At 42.4% G+C, this 20,578-nt stretch overlaps 1 protein-coding gene across 1 annotated transcript in view; it reads right to left on the bottom strand.

Annotated features, from left to right (window-relative positions):
• Nucleotides 1-20,578, bottom strand: part of LOC100919810 (transmembrane 9 superfamily member 2) — a 91,131-nt gene that overhangs the window by 32,158 nt on the left and 38,395 nt on the right. The window contains exons 7-9 of the mRNA XM_031945061.1: nucleotides 5,883-6,010; nucleotides 3,345-3,456; nucleotides 2,407-2,486 (exon numbers count right to left, since the gene is read on the bottom strand). Of these exons, the coding sequence (XP_031800921.1) occupies nucleotides 2,407-2,486; nucleotides 3,345-3,456; nucleotides 5,883-6,010 (320 nt within the window). The remainder of the gene's footprint in view (nucleotides 1-2,406; nucleotides 2,487-3,344; nucleotides 3,457-5,882; nucleotides 6,011-20,578) is intronic.

Raw genomic sequence — 20,578 nt, 5'->3', positions numbered from 1 at the left:
TATTTGCTATGTTAAAAACAAAACCCCAACCAACACAAGTTTGTGTAAAGGAGAGACAATGAATGAGTCAGCCTGCTGGGGGCTTTGGGGGCACCTTTTTTCCACAGACCCGTAGGAAGCATGGGTAAAGACATTTCCTCACCAAAGGCAGATCAACAATTGTCTGGCAGTTGAGAGATGGAGTGATTGTGTCTGTGTCAGGGGAGACTCAAGCCCAGGCTTCTTCTTTCTGATTAAGGTCAGACCTCCAGCCTTTGTTACAGTTAAATCTCAGTTTGCTATCTGTTGATATACACACAATTCCAAGGTTTCTCACAAAAGATTATATGAAATGAGATACCTGAATATATGAAAATGGCCACTAAGAGGAACAAAAAACACCACCTCCTTTTTTTTTTTTTAAAGTAACTCTGCATCTCTGGTTATTTATTATTTATTTTTTTGCTGAGGCAACTGGGGTTCAGTGACTTGCCTAGGGTCACAAAGCTAGGAAGTGTTAAGTGTCTGAAGCCAGATTTGAACTCGGATCCTCCTGACTTCAGGGCTGGGGCTCTATCCACTGCGCCACCTAGCTGGCCCATCTCTGGTTATTTTAATGTAGAGAAAAATCTTTTTTTAAAAAAAGTATAAATGATGTTTCCCAAAAAAGTCCTGTGATCAAAAGAGGTTAACTGGATTCACTCAATACCAAACTTGCTGACGGATCTAGCAGTGAGGATTCAAGGTGCTAGCCAGGAAATGGCCACTCTCTCTACTCCTGGAGTTCTCAAATGTGCTCAGTCCACAACCTCGTTCGGCAGGGCCAGGGCCCCGTGGCCTATTTTCCCTACCAACTTCTGTGGGCTGGTTTATGAAAAAACTTGAGCAGAAGCAGTCGAAAGTCTGGCACTGCTCTTCATGAGACACCCAAACATAAGGATCCTGGGAACAAGAGCTGTCGGCAAATAGAGACATCCACCCATGAGCCTGAGCTTGAAGCCAAAGCCCTGTCACTGTTATGGCATTAACACGGGCAGCCCACAGACCAGCTGGAATTACTTCCCTTTGAGAACCACTACGGACGGCCTGTTTTATCTCGGAACAGTTCTTCAGAGGGTAGAGCAAAAGAGCTCTAGGACACACCAAACACAAGGCTTCCAAGGCTGGGTCACCACTTAACAAGGGAAGAGGAGGAAGTAAAGTAGGGGGCGTGGTTCTCTGCTCTCAAAGGCCAGCCCCAGAGAATGAGGCTCCTTAATGACAGAGCTACCCAAGAGGCAATACAACTAGGCCAGGGAGAGGGGGAGAAACAGATGCCCTCTTTGTGCCGGGAGAGAACAATGGCATTTCTGTCACGTGTCTAGGCAGTGGGCAGTCAGAGTATGTATTTAAGTGAACTAGAGGATTCAACTGTACCTGTGTATGAGCTTGGGCCCTACTTCCACTGACAAGAAGAAAGGGGGAAGAGGGCTAGGACTCCCTGAGGCAACACAGCACTCATGGCCACTTCTCTCTGGGCCAAGATAATGTGCTTTGCTGGCCCATCGACCTTTGTGGGAAGGTATCCGGTAGAGCAGATGGTATGACTCCCCTCTCCCCACAGGTCCTCCTGCCCTCCCTCCTCCCCAATCCTGAATGTAAAGCTGAGGCTCCCGAATCCCAGGGCAATTATCCTATGACAACACTACTTCTTGAGCTCAATGGGACCCATTCACCTGCCTGAGACTACTCCTACCAAAAGGGGAGGATCTGTACGGATACAGAAAAATATGCATAGAAGCATATGGACCTTATATACACACGCACACATCCCAAAGCCCTAGAGCCCTAGGTTTGCTGATTTGCTCCCCTAGATTAGACTCCTAGGTCCCATGTAGCTAGAAGTCTTCAGGCTTCACCCCCAAGTTTAGGCCACAACATTTTGCAGAATATACTATAGGCCTCCGTTCACATCAATCTTCCTGAACTACTTTCTCCACTGTGGATCCCAGATCAGCCCAGAACTCCCAGGGAAAAACAGAAGACAGTTTCTCTGCCCTCCCCAACTCATTCTTTCCCCTTCTTTTGTTGGTCAGTTTTCCAGTCGTCCATGAAAAGCTGAAATCTCTATCAGGCTATGGAGTTTGTTCTGCTTTCCCTCCAGATTTGAACTTCCTAAAGGAATGGTTCTTAACCTGAAACCTGTGAACTTGTTTTTTAAAAAACATTTTGATACATTATTTCAAATATAATTGGTTTCCCTTGTAATCCTGTGCTTCCTTTTATGCATTTAAAAATATTATTCTGAGAAAGGGTCCATGGGCTTAGGTAGACTGCCAAGGAGTCCACGGTACAGCAAAGGTTAAAAAAAAACTCGTCTTAATGGGAAATCGACATTTAAACTTTCCACTCTGAAATGATGTTTTCTCTATGTCTCGGAAAACTTACCTAAACCACTGGATGTTGGTATGAGGCATAGACTCCAAAATATAATCCCATCGAGACGCCCATTTGATGCTATTATTCTCCTAAAACAAACACAGGAAGCCAGATGAGCAACCACAGACTAACCTTCTGTTAGTTACAACTATCAGATGTAACTTGCAAAAACTGGGCATGCCTTTGGCCCTCATTACATTCTGTGGGTCCAGCCTCTGGAGCTACAAATTTGGGTATTGCATAGGTCAGGGCTTCTTAAACTTTTTCCACTCGCAATACTTTGTCAGCCAAGACATTTTTATGTGACCCCCGGGTATAGAGGTATATAAAATAGGTACGCAAATCAAACATTTATTTAACGGCCCCTACATTCAGTTATAAAGACCCTATATGGGATTGCTACCCTCAGTTTAAGAAGCTGGAACACAGGCTCCTATTATTAACCAACTGGTCCTGGGTTATGAGATTAGCCAGCACTGAGCTATTGAGAAACCAATAAAAAGTGCTAGAAGTAGGAAGAATCATCTTTTTAAATTATTTATCCACTATTCTCCCCAGTAACAATTTTTTACATTTTTTCAAAACTTCCGAGTTCCCGATTCTCTCCCTTATCTTCATTCCCAGCCCCCATTAAGAAGTCATGCAAAACATTAGGAAGAATAATCGTGACAGGTCAGACACTCAAGCCAAAATCACACATAAAGTTTCTACCCAAAACACATATCATTCGGCTTTGTGACAGCCACACGGATACCAATCGTTTCCCATGAGGTGCTTCACGCGGCCCCCACCCCCGGACTCGCCATCTTTTAGCTGTCCTGTCCAAAATGTCACATCCAATATGTTCCTTTTACATTGGATTCCTCAGCTGTGCTGTCATGTAACGTGACAAAGATGAAATAATCTTTGACAAGATAACCTGGCTATCATCGGCATAGCACACTTACTTCAAATTTCACAGAGTAAGTGTAGATCAGTTTCTGCTTCTGAGTAAATTCCCCAGGTATTTCCATAGGGGGCCCTTCACAAGTTAGATGATCTTCATCTGTATGTTTATAGCTAAGAAAGGAGGAGAAAAATAAGGATTTTGTAAAAGACTAGATTCTGCCATTTCTGCTAGATAGTTACTACAATAATAATAACTTTATGTTATAAAGTGGCTTTGAGCACTTTAACTTTATAATGCTTTGAGCGTTATAGAGCACTTTATAAATATTATCTCATTTAGTATCTCAACAGCCCTGGGAGATCATTATCTCCTTTCTGACAGATGAGGAAACTGACACAGAGGTAAAGTGATTTGTCCAATGTCATACAGCTAGGAAGTGTCTAAAAGCAGACTTTGAACTTTTGAAAATATACATACGACATACATACATAGATATATGCTCCGATAGTTCTAAAGAAACTCCAAATGACAGAATAGAATACTTTCATAAACAGCAGAGGTTCTAAACATATTCACTGCTCACAAGAAAGTCACCAGTGGACTCGAGAGCTCAAATTCTGTCTCCTGCTGCCTAGAATAAATCCACATCCTTTTCAACAGGCATTTGTGGAAGATATTTTCCCAGCAAAGGCTTTGCTCCTCATCTTTGATCTGCCCTTCAGTACCTTAAAAGTCTTCCCTTGTAAGATCTGCAGAGGGCTGGAGCACTAAGCAGAGAAAGCAGGAGTCCCATGCTGAGAACCAGCTTCAAGGTGAATGTTGATGATAAGCTAGACATCAAAATACATCCGGAGGGAACCGGGGTGCTGCCGGGGGTAGGAGCGGCCACAGAATAGGTGGACTGAAAGGTCCAGCTCTGCCCCAACCGGCTGCCTGGCTTTGCCCGAGTCTTGGGCCCTACTCTCTCCTCAGGCTCAGCAGCTAATGTTTGTTTTATGGTTCTGGAGCTCACGTCATCAAGGCTTTCTGTGTAGAGATGAGATAAGTGAAGCCTGCAAGAGGCTCCAAAGCTCAGCAGGGATGAGAACTCCAGAGTTCCAACTCCCAAGCCAGTGTTCTTGGCATCCGACAACTCAGTCAACCTTCAGAGAGTATCCCTTGCCTTTCCTAACCAAATCTGTGCTTACTTTTATGCCTTCATGGTGCTCCAGATGTGTTTGGGGAGAGGTAAACTGAGGTAAAATTGGTTAAGTAATATGCCCGGGATCACACAACTAGGAAGTATCTGAGGCTAGAGGAAGATGAGTCTTCTTGACTCCAGGCCGGGCACTCTATCTGTCCATGTCTCTGTATGTGTATATGTATGGCATATGCGAATGCATTTATGGATATGTTCAGTGGAAGAAGTGTCAAGCCTTAGAGTCAGGAAACTCATCTTCCTCTGGCCTCAGACACTGACTAGCTATGTGACCCTGGGCAAGTCAGATGACTGCCTCAGTTTTCTCATCTATCAAATGAGCTGGAGAAAGAAATGGCAAAATCACCCCCATATCCTTGCCAAAAAAAAAAAGCTTCACAGAGTTAGACACAACTAAAGAATGACTGCACACCAGCAACAACGGCATATATATAATCACATATGCATATAATTACCATCACGCAGGCATTCGCTTCTCAAGTCTGAATGGACCTAGTTTAGTTCAGCAGATTTTAACTCATGATAGATACTGGGGGCTGGGGGTGGGAAACACCAGCATTACAAAATGTCATGTATTGAACTGATGCTGAGTGAAATGAGCAAAACCAGGAAATCATGGTACACGGCAACAAGAAGACTATGCAATGATCAATTCTGATGGATGTGGCTCTTTTCAGCAATGAGACGATTCAGACCAGTTCCAATGATGTTATGATGAAGAGAGCCATCTATATCCAGAGAAAGGACTGTGGCAACTGAGTGGGAATCACAACATAACATTCTCACTCTTTTTGTTGTTGTTTGCTTTATATTTTTTTTCTCATTTTTTTCCTTTTTTATTTGATTCTTCTTGTGCAGCACGATAAATGTATATATGTGTTTCCATATATTGGATTTAACAAATATTTTGACCCTATTTAACATATATTGGGTTACTTGGCATCTAGGGAAGGGGGTGAGGGGAAGGGGGATAAAATTTGGAACACAAGGTTTTGCAAGGGTCAATGTTGAAAAATTATCCGTGCATATCTTTTGAAAATTAATGAGCTTTAATTAAGAAAAGTTAATGCTTTCTACCCTTAAGAAACTTTGGTAGATTCCAGGGAAATATGACATACAAATAACCATAACATAAAACAACAGGTGATTAATCAATGAGAAGTAGAAGGAAATTGCTAGGAGAGGGTTAAAGGGGTGAAGGCCAAGGCCAACCGGGGTGATTTAAGGACAGCTTCCCAGAGCTTAAATGCAAGTGGGGTCATTAATCATTTTTTCACTCTACTTTATTTTTTGCATTTATTTAAAAGGCTACATTAAAAAAAATCTCCTGCGGTGTTTCTATTGTACTTTTTAAAACTAATTTAATTAAAAAAAAAAAAACCACACGCTTAAAATTACCTTTTCGGCTCAAGTCTAGCAGTAACCAGCCGTGCTCCGGGCCAATTTTCATCCTTTGCACTGTGATATGTAATCGTGATGTCAATATGATTGAAGAGGTAAAAAGTGTTTTTTTTGTTAAATTCAGACTGCCAAAAAAAGAAAGAAAAAAAGAATGTTTAAAGGCCTTTTTCAGTTTTCCCCTACAAGCAAAAGGTCCAAGTATAATAAGAAATAAGATTAGCTACATTATCCAAAGCTACTAAGAGAACTGAGTTTTATGATATCAAGGGCCCTTCCAGCTCTAAATCTATAAGCAATCATGCGCAACTGACCTATAAATTAAACTGCTGGCTAAAGTCTTGAGAAAAAAATGCATTTTATTGATGCCTTCTGTCTTTACAACATAGTCAATTCAACCCGCCCACTGCCTGGTCCAGACTGCATCCTCCCTTGTGACAAAGAAAAACAATTAAGCTAAAACATCGGACACAGTGGCTGCGTCTGACAATATATACCACATTCTGTCCTAGCGGTCCCCAGCCTCTCTGCCTTCAGGGAGAAATGGATGTTCAATTATCAGTTCTCTGGGACCTTCACTGGTTTTTCAATTACTCAGATTTGACTGCCTGTTAGTGATCTTTTCACTTTATATCACTGCAGTCATTATGAATATTGTTCTCTTGGTTCTGCATCGGTTAATACAAATCTTGCCATGTTTCTCCAAATTCTTGATATTTGTCGTTTCTTCCCAGATAATAATATCATGACCTTCACATACCCATTGTTTTTATTCAACTGTTCCCAAGTGGATAGACACACACACACCCCCCCCCCAGTGATTCCAGCTCTTTCCTCTCACCAAGAGGGGAGTCTTCTGGTATGTACTGGATCATTACCTCAGACTTCCTGGGGGCCTGCTGGGGTATTGCCAGATCAAGGTATGGCTAATGGCTCCTTTTTCTTGCCTTTAATTCACTCTTAATTAATATTCAGAAATGTTTGACTACCACACAGTTCTATCAACAATGAGATGCTAACTAATTCTACTATCATTAGATTGCCCGGTAGGTAAATCAAATATTTCACAAAAAGGAAAGACTATTTCAAACAAGCTTGTGAAATCTATAGATTTTATCTTTGTACTTAACAGAACTGATAAATCACTGAAAGTAAACAAAGGTAGGTCACATATCTGTGGGCAAAAGTGAGTAAAGTTCTCATCAGCCTGTAAGTACCCATCCAATCCTCTCTGGTACGTTTCTAGCTATCTATCTTTGGAGCCTCAGCTCCACTCTACCACACACAGGTTTAACCTGATCGGGTCCCTCAGAATCATAAGACTATTACCCAATTCCGTCACTCTAGCTCCACTGGGCCCAGTAAAGTCCCCTCTGGAGAAAAGAAGAAAACTTCTTTGTTGCCATGGGCTGGGGGATACATAGAAAGGATGGGAGTCCTCTCTAGCTTTATTTCTCCAAGTTTTTAATCCCTCAGGTGAGGGCCTTGTACAGGATGCTAAACATAAAAGCTTTTAGGAATCACCCTCTAGGGTTATTTTCTATTCCAAGTAACATTTTCAGAGGTTCAGAGTTGGAAAGCATCCAGTCCAACTCCTACCTGGGTAGCCTTTGACCTATGACCGCCGCCAAGAAGATTTCCACCTCTCTTAATGCAGCCCAAGTGTTTTAGGTGATTTTTATCTGTCGTGTCATTGCTGATGCACCTTGAGCTGGTAATCCAGTAGAAAGCCCATCTTCCTGCTAAGGTCCACCATTCAGTCACATCGTCCAAGTACCCAAGATGGACTGCTTATGTGCAAGGAGAAATCTCAGCTCATGACCTCTAACACAAAGACTTCCAAGATATTCAGCTCCCCAAGATTCAAAAGCAACACTTTACTTTTGTTTTCACATACAGAGAGGGAACAGGATTACCCAAAGAAATGAAATTCACAGATTATTCCCCACCCACCCACTCAGCCACCAGAGACTCAACTTTCTCCTCTAGCGTGGAGAAAACACGGTCCCGCTAATGGTTGGGAGTTTCACTTCTTTTCCTTGCCTTTTTTTAAAACTGCAAATCAGAAAAATGCTAAGAGTTCTTTTTTAGGCCAAAGGAAAACCAAACCACAGAAGGCACAAATCCCAAGTGCTATTAAATGGTTCTCCATCATTAACATACCAATTGACCGTTCTCTTAATGCAGGCTGCTCAGCATTAAGAGTCACAGGAAATTCTGAACTTTCCAACAAAGTTCCAAAGGCACACTATCCCAGATAGAGCAAAAGCACAAAAAACCACGTCAAGACTACTTCCCCTAACAACATTCCAGAATGCCCCGGGTCAGTTTCTGTTCTCAGAGAAGTTCAAATGTGGCACCGGAAAAGATCTTAACAGTAATCTAATCTAATACCCTCATAATCCAAAAGGGGAAGCCAAGGCCCAGAGAAGAGAAGAGTCTCTCAGTAGCCTGTCCCCAACATGAGCCGGCCTCCACTCGGCTGCCAAAGTGATTTTCCTAAAGCATGGATCTGACCATTTTATCCCCCCAGTTGATAAACACCATTAGTTCCCCATTACCTCCAGGATCAAATATAAAGTCCTCGTTTTGGCTTCTAAAGCCTTTTATAATCTGGCCCCTTCTTGTTTTTCCAATTTTCTTACACTTCGCTACCCTCCGAATCCTCTGAAATGCAATGTTTCTGGCCTTCCTGCCATTCCATGTGCATGACCCAGCATCTCTAGACTGTCATTTAAAACCGGCTGTCCCCTAGAATTGGCCTGGCACATTTAACCTTTCCACTTCCCCTTCTTAACTCCCCCTGGCTTCCTGCTTTCTGCAGGAGGCCCTTCTCTGTTTCCCCAACTGTTTGTGCCTTTTCTCAGTGATTGCCTTCCATTTACTGGGACTAGGATTTTGCTTCTCTCTCTCTCTCGCTCATGCTCACATTCTCTCTCCAGGGCTCAGCACAGGGCCTGATGCACTGTAAGCACTTAATAAATGTTGTTTGATGATGACCATGTTATAACTATTTGCCCAAGGTGACAGAATTGGTATGTGGTGGAACCATAACTCGAACTCAGGCCTACTGATTCCTAATGAGCTGCTCTTTTCATATCATAGCTCCTTACCCTCTATATAACAGTCCGATGAAGGTATCCTGATTCAGTTCTGAGTCACTAGTAGAGCAAAAGAGATTGTGTAAAGAGGTCTAGTCTTACCCAGGTCTTGCTACGCCAGCCTCCAGAAAAGTCTCTTCTCCCACCCCATTACAGCAGACGCGGCCCTAAGATTCTCCACACTCAAACAGCTTCAAATCCAATCTTGGTGACAGACTACGAATGCTTGGGAAGAGTGGCCTAGCTGAGTACAAAGATGCTCATCACCACTGGCCCCCAGCTAATGGATCTTCTGGCCATGACACGGCAAACCACGAAACCAAAAAAACTACAAAATGGCCCCCGCTCAGCTTGGACAGCAACAGAGCCAAAGTAGGAGAAAAGGGGTATGGGGTACTAAGAATTACACAGGTTTTAGCTTTGGGCTTCCAAACATGAGAGCCTTAACCAGTGACTAACCAATAAACACGTTACTGGACAAACTAAATCCCATCAACCTCAAAAGAAAGAAAAGCAGAAGACAAAAGGAAGTAGCAGCCGAATGGCTCGCAGGGTCTCCTGAGAGAAGCAAATAAAAGAGGTGGCAGAGTTGGTTTTGTCACGCATCCAAAAACAACAAGAAGTATTATTTTACGAGACGTTTGGTCTTCTCGGATCCCAGTGCTCCTGACAAGCATGGCGGATATGAGAAAGCCGTGACACATTCCCAATGAAGATGTGCACAGTCTAAGCAGCATAGAGAGTCTCTTTAGACAGCCGTATGAACAGAAAAGAAGGTAGGCCAGTCATGCAGCAAGAGTGAGGGATACGTAAGAGGGAGCCCATATGCTCTACACATCCGCATGATGTTAAGAAATTGAGAGGAAAGCCCCTCGTACATATGGTGAAACCCACAGAGCATTCACTGGGAAAAACGGGGAAGAGATGCACAGGCTGGAAAAGCATGGACAGAATGTACGCTGCCCCCTTAGAGGCGCCCAACCCCATTTAGAAGACCATTGAGCTGGATCACATGAGGGACATTTAAAGACGAAGCTGGAAGGACAGCAAACAGACAAGAGAGCTGTCCAGATTTCTCAAACTTTCTCCACGAATGACAGTGGAGTCACTATCCTTAAGATCTGGTCTTGGTTGTACTACCCGAGGAAGTAACAATGGTATTAAGGCAAATAAAGTTAAGAAGAAAATCTTGCTCCCATTATGTTCCTGTGCTTAAGGGTACAATAAAGAAATGGCTGCTAATATGCTTCAAACCCGCAAGAAATTTTCAATTGTATCTTCAATGGCATACTAGGACTTTCTAGGTGATGTCAAACGGGAAAAATAAACTTTGGACTTCCAAATACAGGGTGGGGGTGGGGGAGGAGATAAGTGGACCATAAGGTCAAATAAGAAGGCAGCTCATTTTCTGTGTGGAATATTAGTAATAGTCTATGCTACAGATGGCCTACCAATAGGCCTCTTTCTTTCCTAGTTAACCCAACCTGGATTGGGACTTCAAATGTTACCAATGAGTTTAAGCTGTTTTTCAAGATATTGAACCAGCCTCAAGGGTAATCAGAATTAAATTAACAGTAAATTCCAAGCCTGTAACAATATTTTTTCTATTAAACCATGATGCTTCTGACCAAATAACCTTTTGAGTAAGCATTAAGAGAAAAAAAAAAAAAACAAGGATTGGCCGGGTGACGAGAACATTCCAGTTAGCTTAACATTTGTTTCTCGGGGTCAATAATTGGCTTTTTCATGGACATTCGTCTCATATGAGTTTAGTAGCATGAGCTAGTTATCCCATAGACTAATCACCCTTGAGTGAACTAAGTACCAAGGATTCAAAGCCCAGACCCAGAGCCCTAAGGAACTGGACCTTGGACCACTGATGAGCCAACAGAGGATAGATACCCAATGAGCCATGGGGCCTGGCTAGAGCTGCCGAGTAGCCAAGTGTCCAGGGTACTACCCTGATGACCTTGAAGCACACAAAAACAACACAGGAAGAGCATGGAGGACTCTTTGTGGCTGAACTGACACAATACAACTGTCCCCAGTAATAAAATCACAACAGGAAAAAAATATTTAACAACAGGGGATGTTCGTCTGCACTACGCATCTAAGAGTAAGCAGCAAACTCTCCTATCTTAGAACATATGCTGTCTGGGAAGTTAAGAGAAAACCATTCAAATATAACGAAGACTTCCAGTAAGCCTTTCAGGAGACTAGCAGAGGATGGCCACGATTACCAATCCCGACTTTGAGAAAGCCCAGCACTAGCTTCAATTATCTCAGGGGTTACCATATAAGATTTTGAAACTCTGAAATCAAATGTGATTTTGATTTTTAAATGAATGACAAAAACATGACACTCAGCAACAATGTGAAGGCTGTAAAGTAGGAAGCCAGGAGAGAAGGCTATAAACACGAAACAGCAAGGCTTAAAAGGTTTGGAGAATAATTGGAGTCTGGTTGCCAACAAGGCCGTAGCTCTGGAGTGAGCTGTCTGTACAGCAGCAACGAGGTCTAACTTGATAGCTGTTAATATCATAACCTGCCAAGCACCTTGAAAGAGGTCAGGGTCCCAAGTTACATTCAAATTAAATGGCAAGGCAAGGTCACTATCGACATGATCCCAGAATGCCACCAGCTGACCGACTCCACTGAGCGAGACACGGCCACGAAACAGATGCTAGCAGAATCCCAGAAGCAGATTGAAGAGGAAACATGGGGAGCTCCACCAAAAGGCAATCTCAAGCAATAAAGCTGAAGCACTGACCGCTGGCTGGCAGAGCGCTTGGTCTATAAAAGTCAGGAAAAGGTGAGTGTTCCACAGCAAAGACATCCATCACGCCCCCTGAGGTAAAAACTTGGAGCTATAAACAAGAGGTTTTCAAGTGTCAGAATGTGAACTTCTCAGAGAGTAGAAGCAAGAAGTCCCTGTGGATGGATAAGCTGAAAGTTCCCACTGCTGGAAACCAGATGAAGAAGAAAAAACTATCCAGACAGCCCTGGCCTGGGAATCAGTCGACCTATGTGACTTTCAGCTAATCACCTCCCCTCTTGGAATCTCATTTTCTTTCTCAAGAAAATGAGGAAATCCATCAGTCTGGATGATCTCTAAGGTCCCTTTCCAGCTGGGATATTTATGGTTCTAAACCTATACAGAGATGGCCGTTAGGTGCATGTCTAACAAACTACACTCTAAATTTAGAACTGATGTCGGTTGTGAAAGTCTCTCACCACTACATCATTAACCTCTACAGGAAAAAAAAAAACCTGCCAGTTTTGAATAATTAAAAAAGGGCAAAAACTAGATAGAATTTTAAAAACAAACTTGCTAATGGAGCATACTACAGCTAGTCAGTACGATTAGCACGAGTAATGACTCCCCTGAAGTGGTTTGTATCCCCAGATGAACACTATTCAAAGTTATAATTCTGTTAAATAGAGTCTCTGGTTCCAGCCCAATGGAAATTCACAAGTGGGAATTTGAGTAATGTGGCCACTTCTGGGGAAAATCCATTGTTTTCACTAATCAGGACATAGATAGAATTTTGAACTGGAGACCTCATTCGTGATATTTCCTATCATACAGGTTTACCCCTTCGAGAATTATGAATACAGATTTTCTCAATAATATTCAGGTTTCCCAGCCAAGTGAAAGATAAGATTGAAGGTATGCAAGGAGATTAGATAGAAGGTCTTGGAGGTCCCTTCTCTTCAATTCTGAGAAACAGAAGCTCTCCAAAACAATCCAAAGCTTCCTTCTCCTTCCAATTCCTGAAGGACAAACAAATTAACTCCTCAAAGCTTGGGGACCCTCTTGTAACCGTTAGAATCTCTGAGCTGAATTTCAAAGATAAAATAATTTTTGAGTTGACTGACTGCCCAAGTAGAAAAGTCTACCACATCTTCCTTTTTTTCTAAAAAAAAAAAATGATTAGCCCAAACTCTGATCTGTTACCTGGAGGCCCTGTTAGAACTGAGGCCACTTTTCTTTTTTATTCTTCTTTTTTTTTTTTACCTTTTTATTTTTAAAATATACACAAAGTTAGTCTCCAACACTCACCCTTGCAAAACCCCATGTTCCACATTTCTTCCCCTTTCCTTTCCCCTACCCCTCCCATAGATGGCAAATAAGCTAGTATATGTTAAACATGTGCAATTCTTCTATACCTATTTCCAAAATAATCATGCTGCACAAGAAAAATCAGATCAAAAAGGAAAAAAATGAGAAAAAACAAAAAGCAAGCAAATAGCAACAAAAAGAGTGAAAAGACTATGTTGTGATCCACATTCAGTCCCTGGGTGGCTCTCTTCATCACAAGACTTGGCCTGAATCATGTCACTGTTGACAAGAGCCACGTCCATCAGAATTGATGATCATCGTATAATCTTGTTGTTGCCGTGTACAATGTTCTCTTGGTTCTACCCACTGAGAACACTTTTCAACCTAGGAATGTCTATGTTCTCTGAGTTCTGCCTCACCCATTCTCAATATGTCACCCATATGTTGAGGGTTGCCCATTTCAGCCTATCTGTTTGGAGCACCACAATCTAACAAAGCTTAAAAATGGCTTATTCAGTCCCACGTGATGATTTTCATGCTCATTTAAACATAGAATGAGGTGGCTAGTAGACTTGAACTTAGGAAGATGAGTTCAAATCCTGCCTCAGATGGTTACTAGGTGTGTATCCTTAGGCAAGTTACTTATTTCCCCAATCCATGCCTCAGTTTCCTTAGACCTCAGCTGGAAAATGAAGTGGTTGAACTTACTGGTCTCTAAGGTCCTCCCCAGAACCAAATCTACAATTCTATAATCCTGCCACAACCTCAGAGGTGAATTCCGGCATGCCAGGATACAGGCTTCACATACCAAGATCATACAAAGATACCACCATGTAATACAGCAGCTAGCTGATGAAGTGTCAGTCCTGGAGTCAGGAAGACCTGAGTTCAAATCCAGCCTCAGATCCTTATAAGCTGTGGGGCCATGGGCAAGTCATTTAATCCTATCTGCCCAAGTTCCTCATCTATAAAATGCGCTGCAGAAGGAAATGGAGACCCATTCTGCATTCTCTGCCAAGAAAACCCCAAATGGGCTCTCCAAGAGCCAGACAAGACTGAAAAATGAATGAAAAACCACCATGTAAATCAGTGAGGCCAGGGTAATATTTTAGAAGAGTTCTAAGACCATCATTTCTGAACTAGATCCCTTACTAAAAGATGACCTGGAGCACTGCCCAAGTCTTCCTGAATACTTTGTGACCCAAATGAATACAGTACAGATGTAAGATAACAGCTACTAAATGTCTGTAACTACTAAAGATCCCCAAATCAAGGACATTCAATTGTTCAGGAGAAATTGCTGCATCAAAAGGCATTTTTATCTATGCTAAATGTGTGATTCATCAATTTCAATATACTTCGGAAATGAGCTTATGGAAAGAGAAGATAAAATGTGCATATGGAGCAAAAGTCACAAAAGTATTATCTAGAGACGGGGGAATGTTACATTAAGAACAATAATTCTTTATAAATCTTTGAGGACTTCGGGTGTAGAATGATTAAAAGGCCACTGCCCAGGAATGAACTATAATGAGAGCTTTTGCTGCCACCAGTATTCCTATCTGGGTAAATATATTAAAAGTAGAGGCATGAGCCACCTGCAGTTGTCCTTAAATGGCTCCATAAAAACATAACTTTAAGCAAACAACATCCCAGAGGACAGTGCCTTAGGAACAAAGGAATAAATGAGAGATGAGCTGGGAAGAGAGATGGGTTAGGTATAGAGAGAGGCAGAGAAGCTAAGGCTGCTCCGGGAGGGGAGGAAAAGAATGTGAGGAGATGGTACTTCACTAATAACAGGGATGGGGAACGATGGAGAAAACGAACAACAAAAAGAGCAACCCATTTGCAAAAGACTCCCCACATCGCTACTCATAATAAGCAAAACCAAAATCTCCTCAAAACCATCCCCGTGCCCAGAGATAGTGGAATGGACTCAACCTGGGCTCAAATCTTGCTGTTTCTACCTTAATGACATCTCTCACAGCTCAGCCCTTCTCTCAGTCGCCACCTCAGCTCAGGCATTTGCCACCCCTGCCCTGGATTACTGCAATAGCCTCCAACCTGGGCTCTCTGCCTCAAGTCACTCCTCTGGGATCTACCCTCTACCCCACTGCCAAAGTAGATTTCCTTAAACAGAAATCTGAACATGTGACAACCCAATTCAATCAACTCCAGCAGCTCCCTATCGCCCATGACGAAAACATAAAGTTCTCTATTTAGCTTTTAAAGCCCAACACCCTGGTTCTAACCTGTTTTTCCAATCTCACCGTGTAATACTCTCCCCCCTATACTCTGGGATACAGTCAAACTGCTCTGGTCTCTGCTCTTCACACATGATACTCTTTCTCTCATCTCTACCTCTTTGCAATGGGTCATTTCCCTCCCACTTCCGTCTCATAAGTCTTTCTTTTCCTTTATAACACAACTCAGGAATCATTTTCTGCACAAAGGCTCTCCTGTTGCCCCCAATTTTGGTACCCTCTCCCTGTCCTTCCCAAATTACCTCATCTTTAACTATATTCCTTTGTGTATGTGCTTGTTGTCTCCCTCACTAGAACGCAAGGTCGTTGCTAACTGGAACGGTTCATTCTTTGTACTTGCATCCCCAACACGTAGGTTCCTGTCTGGTCCAAATGCTTGTTGAGTGATTCATCTCAATATAGAAAAGGTTAAGACTAGGGAAAGGAACTGGACCTGGGATCAGAGACATAGAATGAGCTCCCAAATGAGCAAACACTCCTTCTATCCATTCACACTTTTTCTAATACTGGTCTCTAAGACTGCTGTGAGATAGACAGTCACCCAGCTAGAAAGGAACAGACACAGGATTTCAAGGGAAGAGGGGAAAAAGAAGTATTTACTAAGGACCTGGTATGTTCCGGGCACTGCTAAAAGCACTTTTCCAATATTATTTCAATTGATCCTGGGAGGCAGATGCCATTATTACCCCCATTTTACAGTTGAGGAAACTAAAGCAGACAGAGATGTGGTGACTTGCAGGTTTATGCAGCTAAGTGTAGAAGGGTGGAGAAGTCCTATGTAGAACATACGCTTTCTGGACTCTAGGTCCTAAACTCTGCCCACTGTGCCACCTGGAGGCCTTTCTTGTTAGGATGTCCATGTGTACATCTTGTAAGACGTACAAGCATGGGAACAAGAAATCTGTTCAGAAACAGAAATATGTTAAATATATATAATATAAAAACAAATACAACTATATAAGTATAAATAATAAGTTAACAAGAGAAAGGAAAACTAAGAAAAGCATATCCGGCAGAGGATGTACATAAGTGTGCCACCCGGCACCTCCCGTAGGATGGGGACTGCACCCCCTCGTCTCCACGGGAAGGAGGTGGGACCCAGAGACGGACACGTGCCACCCAAGATCTGACCAAGACCTAAGGGAAATCAGCACAGCCAGCCTGGCTTCAGGGGCCCCGGATCAATTTGCTGGGTGCGCAGTCCCAGAATGCAGTCAGGTGGATGCAGCGAGTGCAGCCCAATGAGAGGGGAGTGCAAGAGGGGCTTGGGAATGGACAGCTAGAGAGGGAAGAGGTAGCTGGGGAAAGAAGTAAGAGAGAATACAAAAAGGAAAAGAAGAAGAACGATCCTATGACAGACAAGGAGTAGTTGCCATAAAAGAAATTATTTGAGTTCTTGTTTCTACAGCTCTTTATGGCCTAACACTTAATAATAACATCTCACATTTGTAAAGCATTTTTTGAGTGCTTTCTAAATATTAGCAATGCTGCAAGATATAGGCTATTATTATCCCCATCTTAAAAATGGGGAAACCAAGCCTAGAAAATTCAGTGACTTGCCCAGGATCACATAGCAAGTAAGTGCCTGAAGCCGAGTGCAAACTTGGGTCTTGCTGACTCCAAGCCTGTGCTCTACCATCCCCTCTGCTTCTCACAACAACCCTATGAGACAGATGTTGGGTAACAGAGTGAACAAAGAGATGGAGAATCTCAAAGCAGATAAAATTAAAGGCAAATTAATTAAAGAACTGAATTGAATTCAACAATTAAATTAATTGAATCGAATTAAAGGGAGGCGCCAAGAGGTCCTTGAAAACCAGAACAATTTCTCGTTCATCATAGGCATTCCGTGACTGTTGAATTTTATTGTCAAGCAGCTTTGTAGTCACTATTTAAACATCTTGTTTTCTAGCACAAAATCATTTCTCCAACTTTTTTCCCTTTCGGAGCATGCCCAATGATCGGCTATCTAAAGGAAGTGACTGGTCCGGGAATTTGTGAGACGCACACATCCAAGGTCACATTTAACCCACAGCTTGTCATCACCAAACCCTAGAGTGGGCTCAGCACCCAAGAGCTCAGACAGGCACTCGAGGCAGAGAAGTTCAGCTGTTTCAAGAGCTCTGCCCATTTTCTAATCCAATCAGTTCAGTAAGGGCAGGCCAGTGGGCAGTCTGGACAAGCAGCTGGTAAGAGCCCCGTGTGTCCCGCTTTTAGGATGAGAGCCGGCCGCTCCAACATGGAAAAGAGATTGGAGTAGCCCTTTCACCCCACAGAAATGAACCGATAAGGCTAGGTGGCACAGTGGCTAGAAGGAGTCAGGAAGGCCTGAGTTCAAATCCAACCTCAGACATCTATTAACTGGGTGACCCTAAGCAAGTCATTTAACATACTTGCCTCAGTTTCCTCAAATATAAAATGGAGATAAGAGCACCTACCAAGACTGTTATGAGAATCAAATGAGATAATATTTGTAAAGTACCTGGCACAGTGCCTTAGTAAATGGTAAATCATTGTGTGTGTGTGTGTGTGTGTGTGTGTGTAAAACTCACTATTATTATTATGGTAGAGTAGAAAGGGTTCTAGACCTGGAATCAAGACATCTGGAAACTAACTCTGGCTCTAATATCTACTAGTTGTATAACTATGAGCAAGTCACAACCTCAGTTTACTCATTTGTAAAAATGGGAATAGTACAACCTACAATGGTTCCCAAATACTATTGCTGCTAGGAAAGCATCTTACAAACAACCTAAATTTGAGCAGTCATTGTCATTCTCATCTCTCCTAACCCCCTTATTGTGGGGTAGTCACAGAACAAAACAGCTGTTCCACCACAGGATAAGTCCTGGTTGGTTCAAACGGTCCCAGTATCACGTGTTACACAAAGGGGTGGCTGATCTCCCTAAGATGTCCAAACTGTCAAGCTTCCCTGAACCTATTGTGATGACGTCATCCACGATTCTAACATTAACCTTCCTCTAAGTCTCCATCTTCAACCTACTGAAAGACAATACGGTATAACTGATAGGTCTTCCTGACTCCAAGGCAATCCCACCTCTGCTCCTTACAGTCTGCCCGACTCTGGGCAAGTCACCTCATTCTCCATGCTCTAGGCAAATAAGCTGCAGAAAAAGTGCTCATCTGCACTGGTGGAGTGACTTTCCTCATTTAGGAGTTCTCTATAGCAATAAACTCACAGATCCAGTCCCTATGCCTACTCCTATGTTATCTCTTGGGGTGAATATTGTGTTTGCTTTAATTCTCCCTAAACTTTTCTCATCTAAGTTTCAAGAGGCAAATCCCAGGTCTAATATAGTGATATGTAATCAACTCCATATTTATCATATCATTTATTCAATCAACATTGATTTCAGCATCTGCTATATACACAGAACATGAAGCTGGGCACCAGGGAACGTTTAGAACAAATGATATATAATCCCTGCCCTTTCGGATCCTAAAGTCTAATAGGAGGATAAGAAGCCAAGTGAGAGCCTTGGAACATATTACTTAAGTGAGCCAAGAGGACTGCTGGACAACACTCTATGAGGGCCAAAGTCATTACGAACGAGGGGGCAGGGTGGAAGAGGGATCAGGAGAAGATTTGCCCCAATGGGGACAGGGCATTCCAGGCAGAGACCAGAGTAACCCACTTTGGCCAAAGCCAGTATGAGGCAAAGCTGGGGAGCACCCGAGTTCAAATATGGCTTCAGATACCCAAGAATGACTTGTGTGATCCTGGGCAAGTCACTCAACCCCAATTGCCCCACCAAAAAGAGGGGGGGGGGCAGCTAGATGACACTGTAGATAGAGCACTGGCCCTGGAAGTCAGGAGACAAGGCAGGGAAGGTAAGCAGCCACCATGCTAAGAAGGACCTTGAATGAGAGACAGAGTTCTCAAAATACTGGGCTCAAATTAGATCAGCTCCAGTAACATTCTCATCTTGAACCTCTCCAGACTGAAGAGGTCAAATGTTTTTATTTGACCCTCATACAACAGGCTATTCGCCTATCCCTTTGAAGGATCACTAGTAACCCAACATCTGTGAGAGACGAAGAAGAGTACTGGGAAGCAGCAGCCAGGGGCAATGAGGTGAACAAGTCTAGAACACGTTTCTTAAACTTTCTCCACTTACAACCCCTTTTCAAAACCTGAGAATTTTTATACAACCCTGGGTATCTAGGTATATAAATTATTAGTAATAGAATAAGTATAATAATGGGGCAGCTAGGGGGCTCAGTGCATAGATCACCAGGGTCTAGAGTGAAGAAAAGCCAAGTTCAAATCCAGACTTACTTACTAGCTGTGTGACACTACGCAGGTCAGTTAACCCTGCTTGCCTCTATTTCTAATCATCTGTAAAGTGCGGATAAAATGAGGTGACAATTATCAAACACGGTTAGTGTATAAAATAAACCCGCATAAATCATGGCATTTCTATGTTACCAACAAAGTCCAGCAGCAAAAGACTGAAAGCAAAATCCCATTTAAAATAACTGTGGATAATATAAAATATTTGGGAGCCTATCTGCCAAGACAAAGCCAGGTACTATATGAACATGATTATAAACCACTTCACATAAAGAGTCCCATCTAAACAACTGGAAGAATATCAAGGGCTCATAGGTAGGCCGGGTTAATATATTCAATGCCATACCAGTCAAACTGCCAAGAAATTAGAGAGCTAGAAAAAATAAAGACAAAAAATGACTAAGAATTTTAAGGGGATTAGTGACCAAAAATTCAAAGGAAAATGGCCTAGCCGTACCAGACCTAAATGTATATTATGAAGCAGTGGTCATCAAAACTATTTGGTACTGGCTAAGAAACAGAGTAGGCAATCAGGGGACTAGGTTAGGTTCATAAGAAACAAAACTCAATGACTATAATAATCTAGTGTTTGATAAACCCAAAGACTCCAGACAAGAACTCACTATTTAACAAAAATTGCTGGGAAAACTAGAAAACAGCATGGCAGACACTAGGCCTTTACCAAAATATAACAATCTACACCAAGATAAGGTCAAAATAAATTCATGATTTAGACCTAAAGGGTGATACTATAAGCAAATTAGGAGAAAAGGAATAGTCTACCTCTCAGATCTGTGGGGAAGGGGGAAATTTATGGCCAAAGAAGAACCTGAGAACATTATGAAATGCAAAATGGATAATTTTGATTATATTAAATTAAAAAGAGGTTATACAGATTGGGTGAAGCAGCAAATTATAGATACAATTAATAATTTTACTCAAGATAATGACAA

This window comes from Sarcophilus harrisii, chromosome X (assembly GCF_902635505.1).
Source record: "Sarcophilus harrisii chromosome X, mSarHar1.11, whole genome shotgun sequence".
NCBI classification, from domain to species: Eukaryota; Metazoa; Chordata; class Mammalia; order Dasyuromorphia; family Dasyuridae; genus Sarcophilus; species Sarcophilus harrisii.
This window is presented reverse-complemented; position numbering and strand designations above follow the sequence as displayed.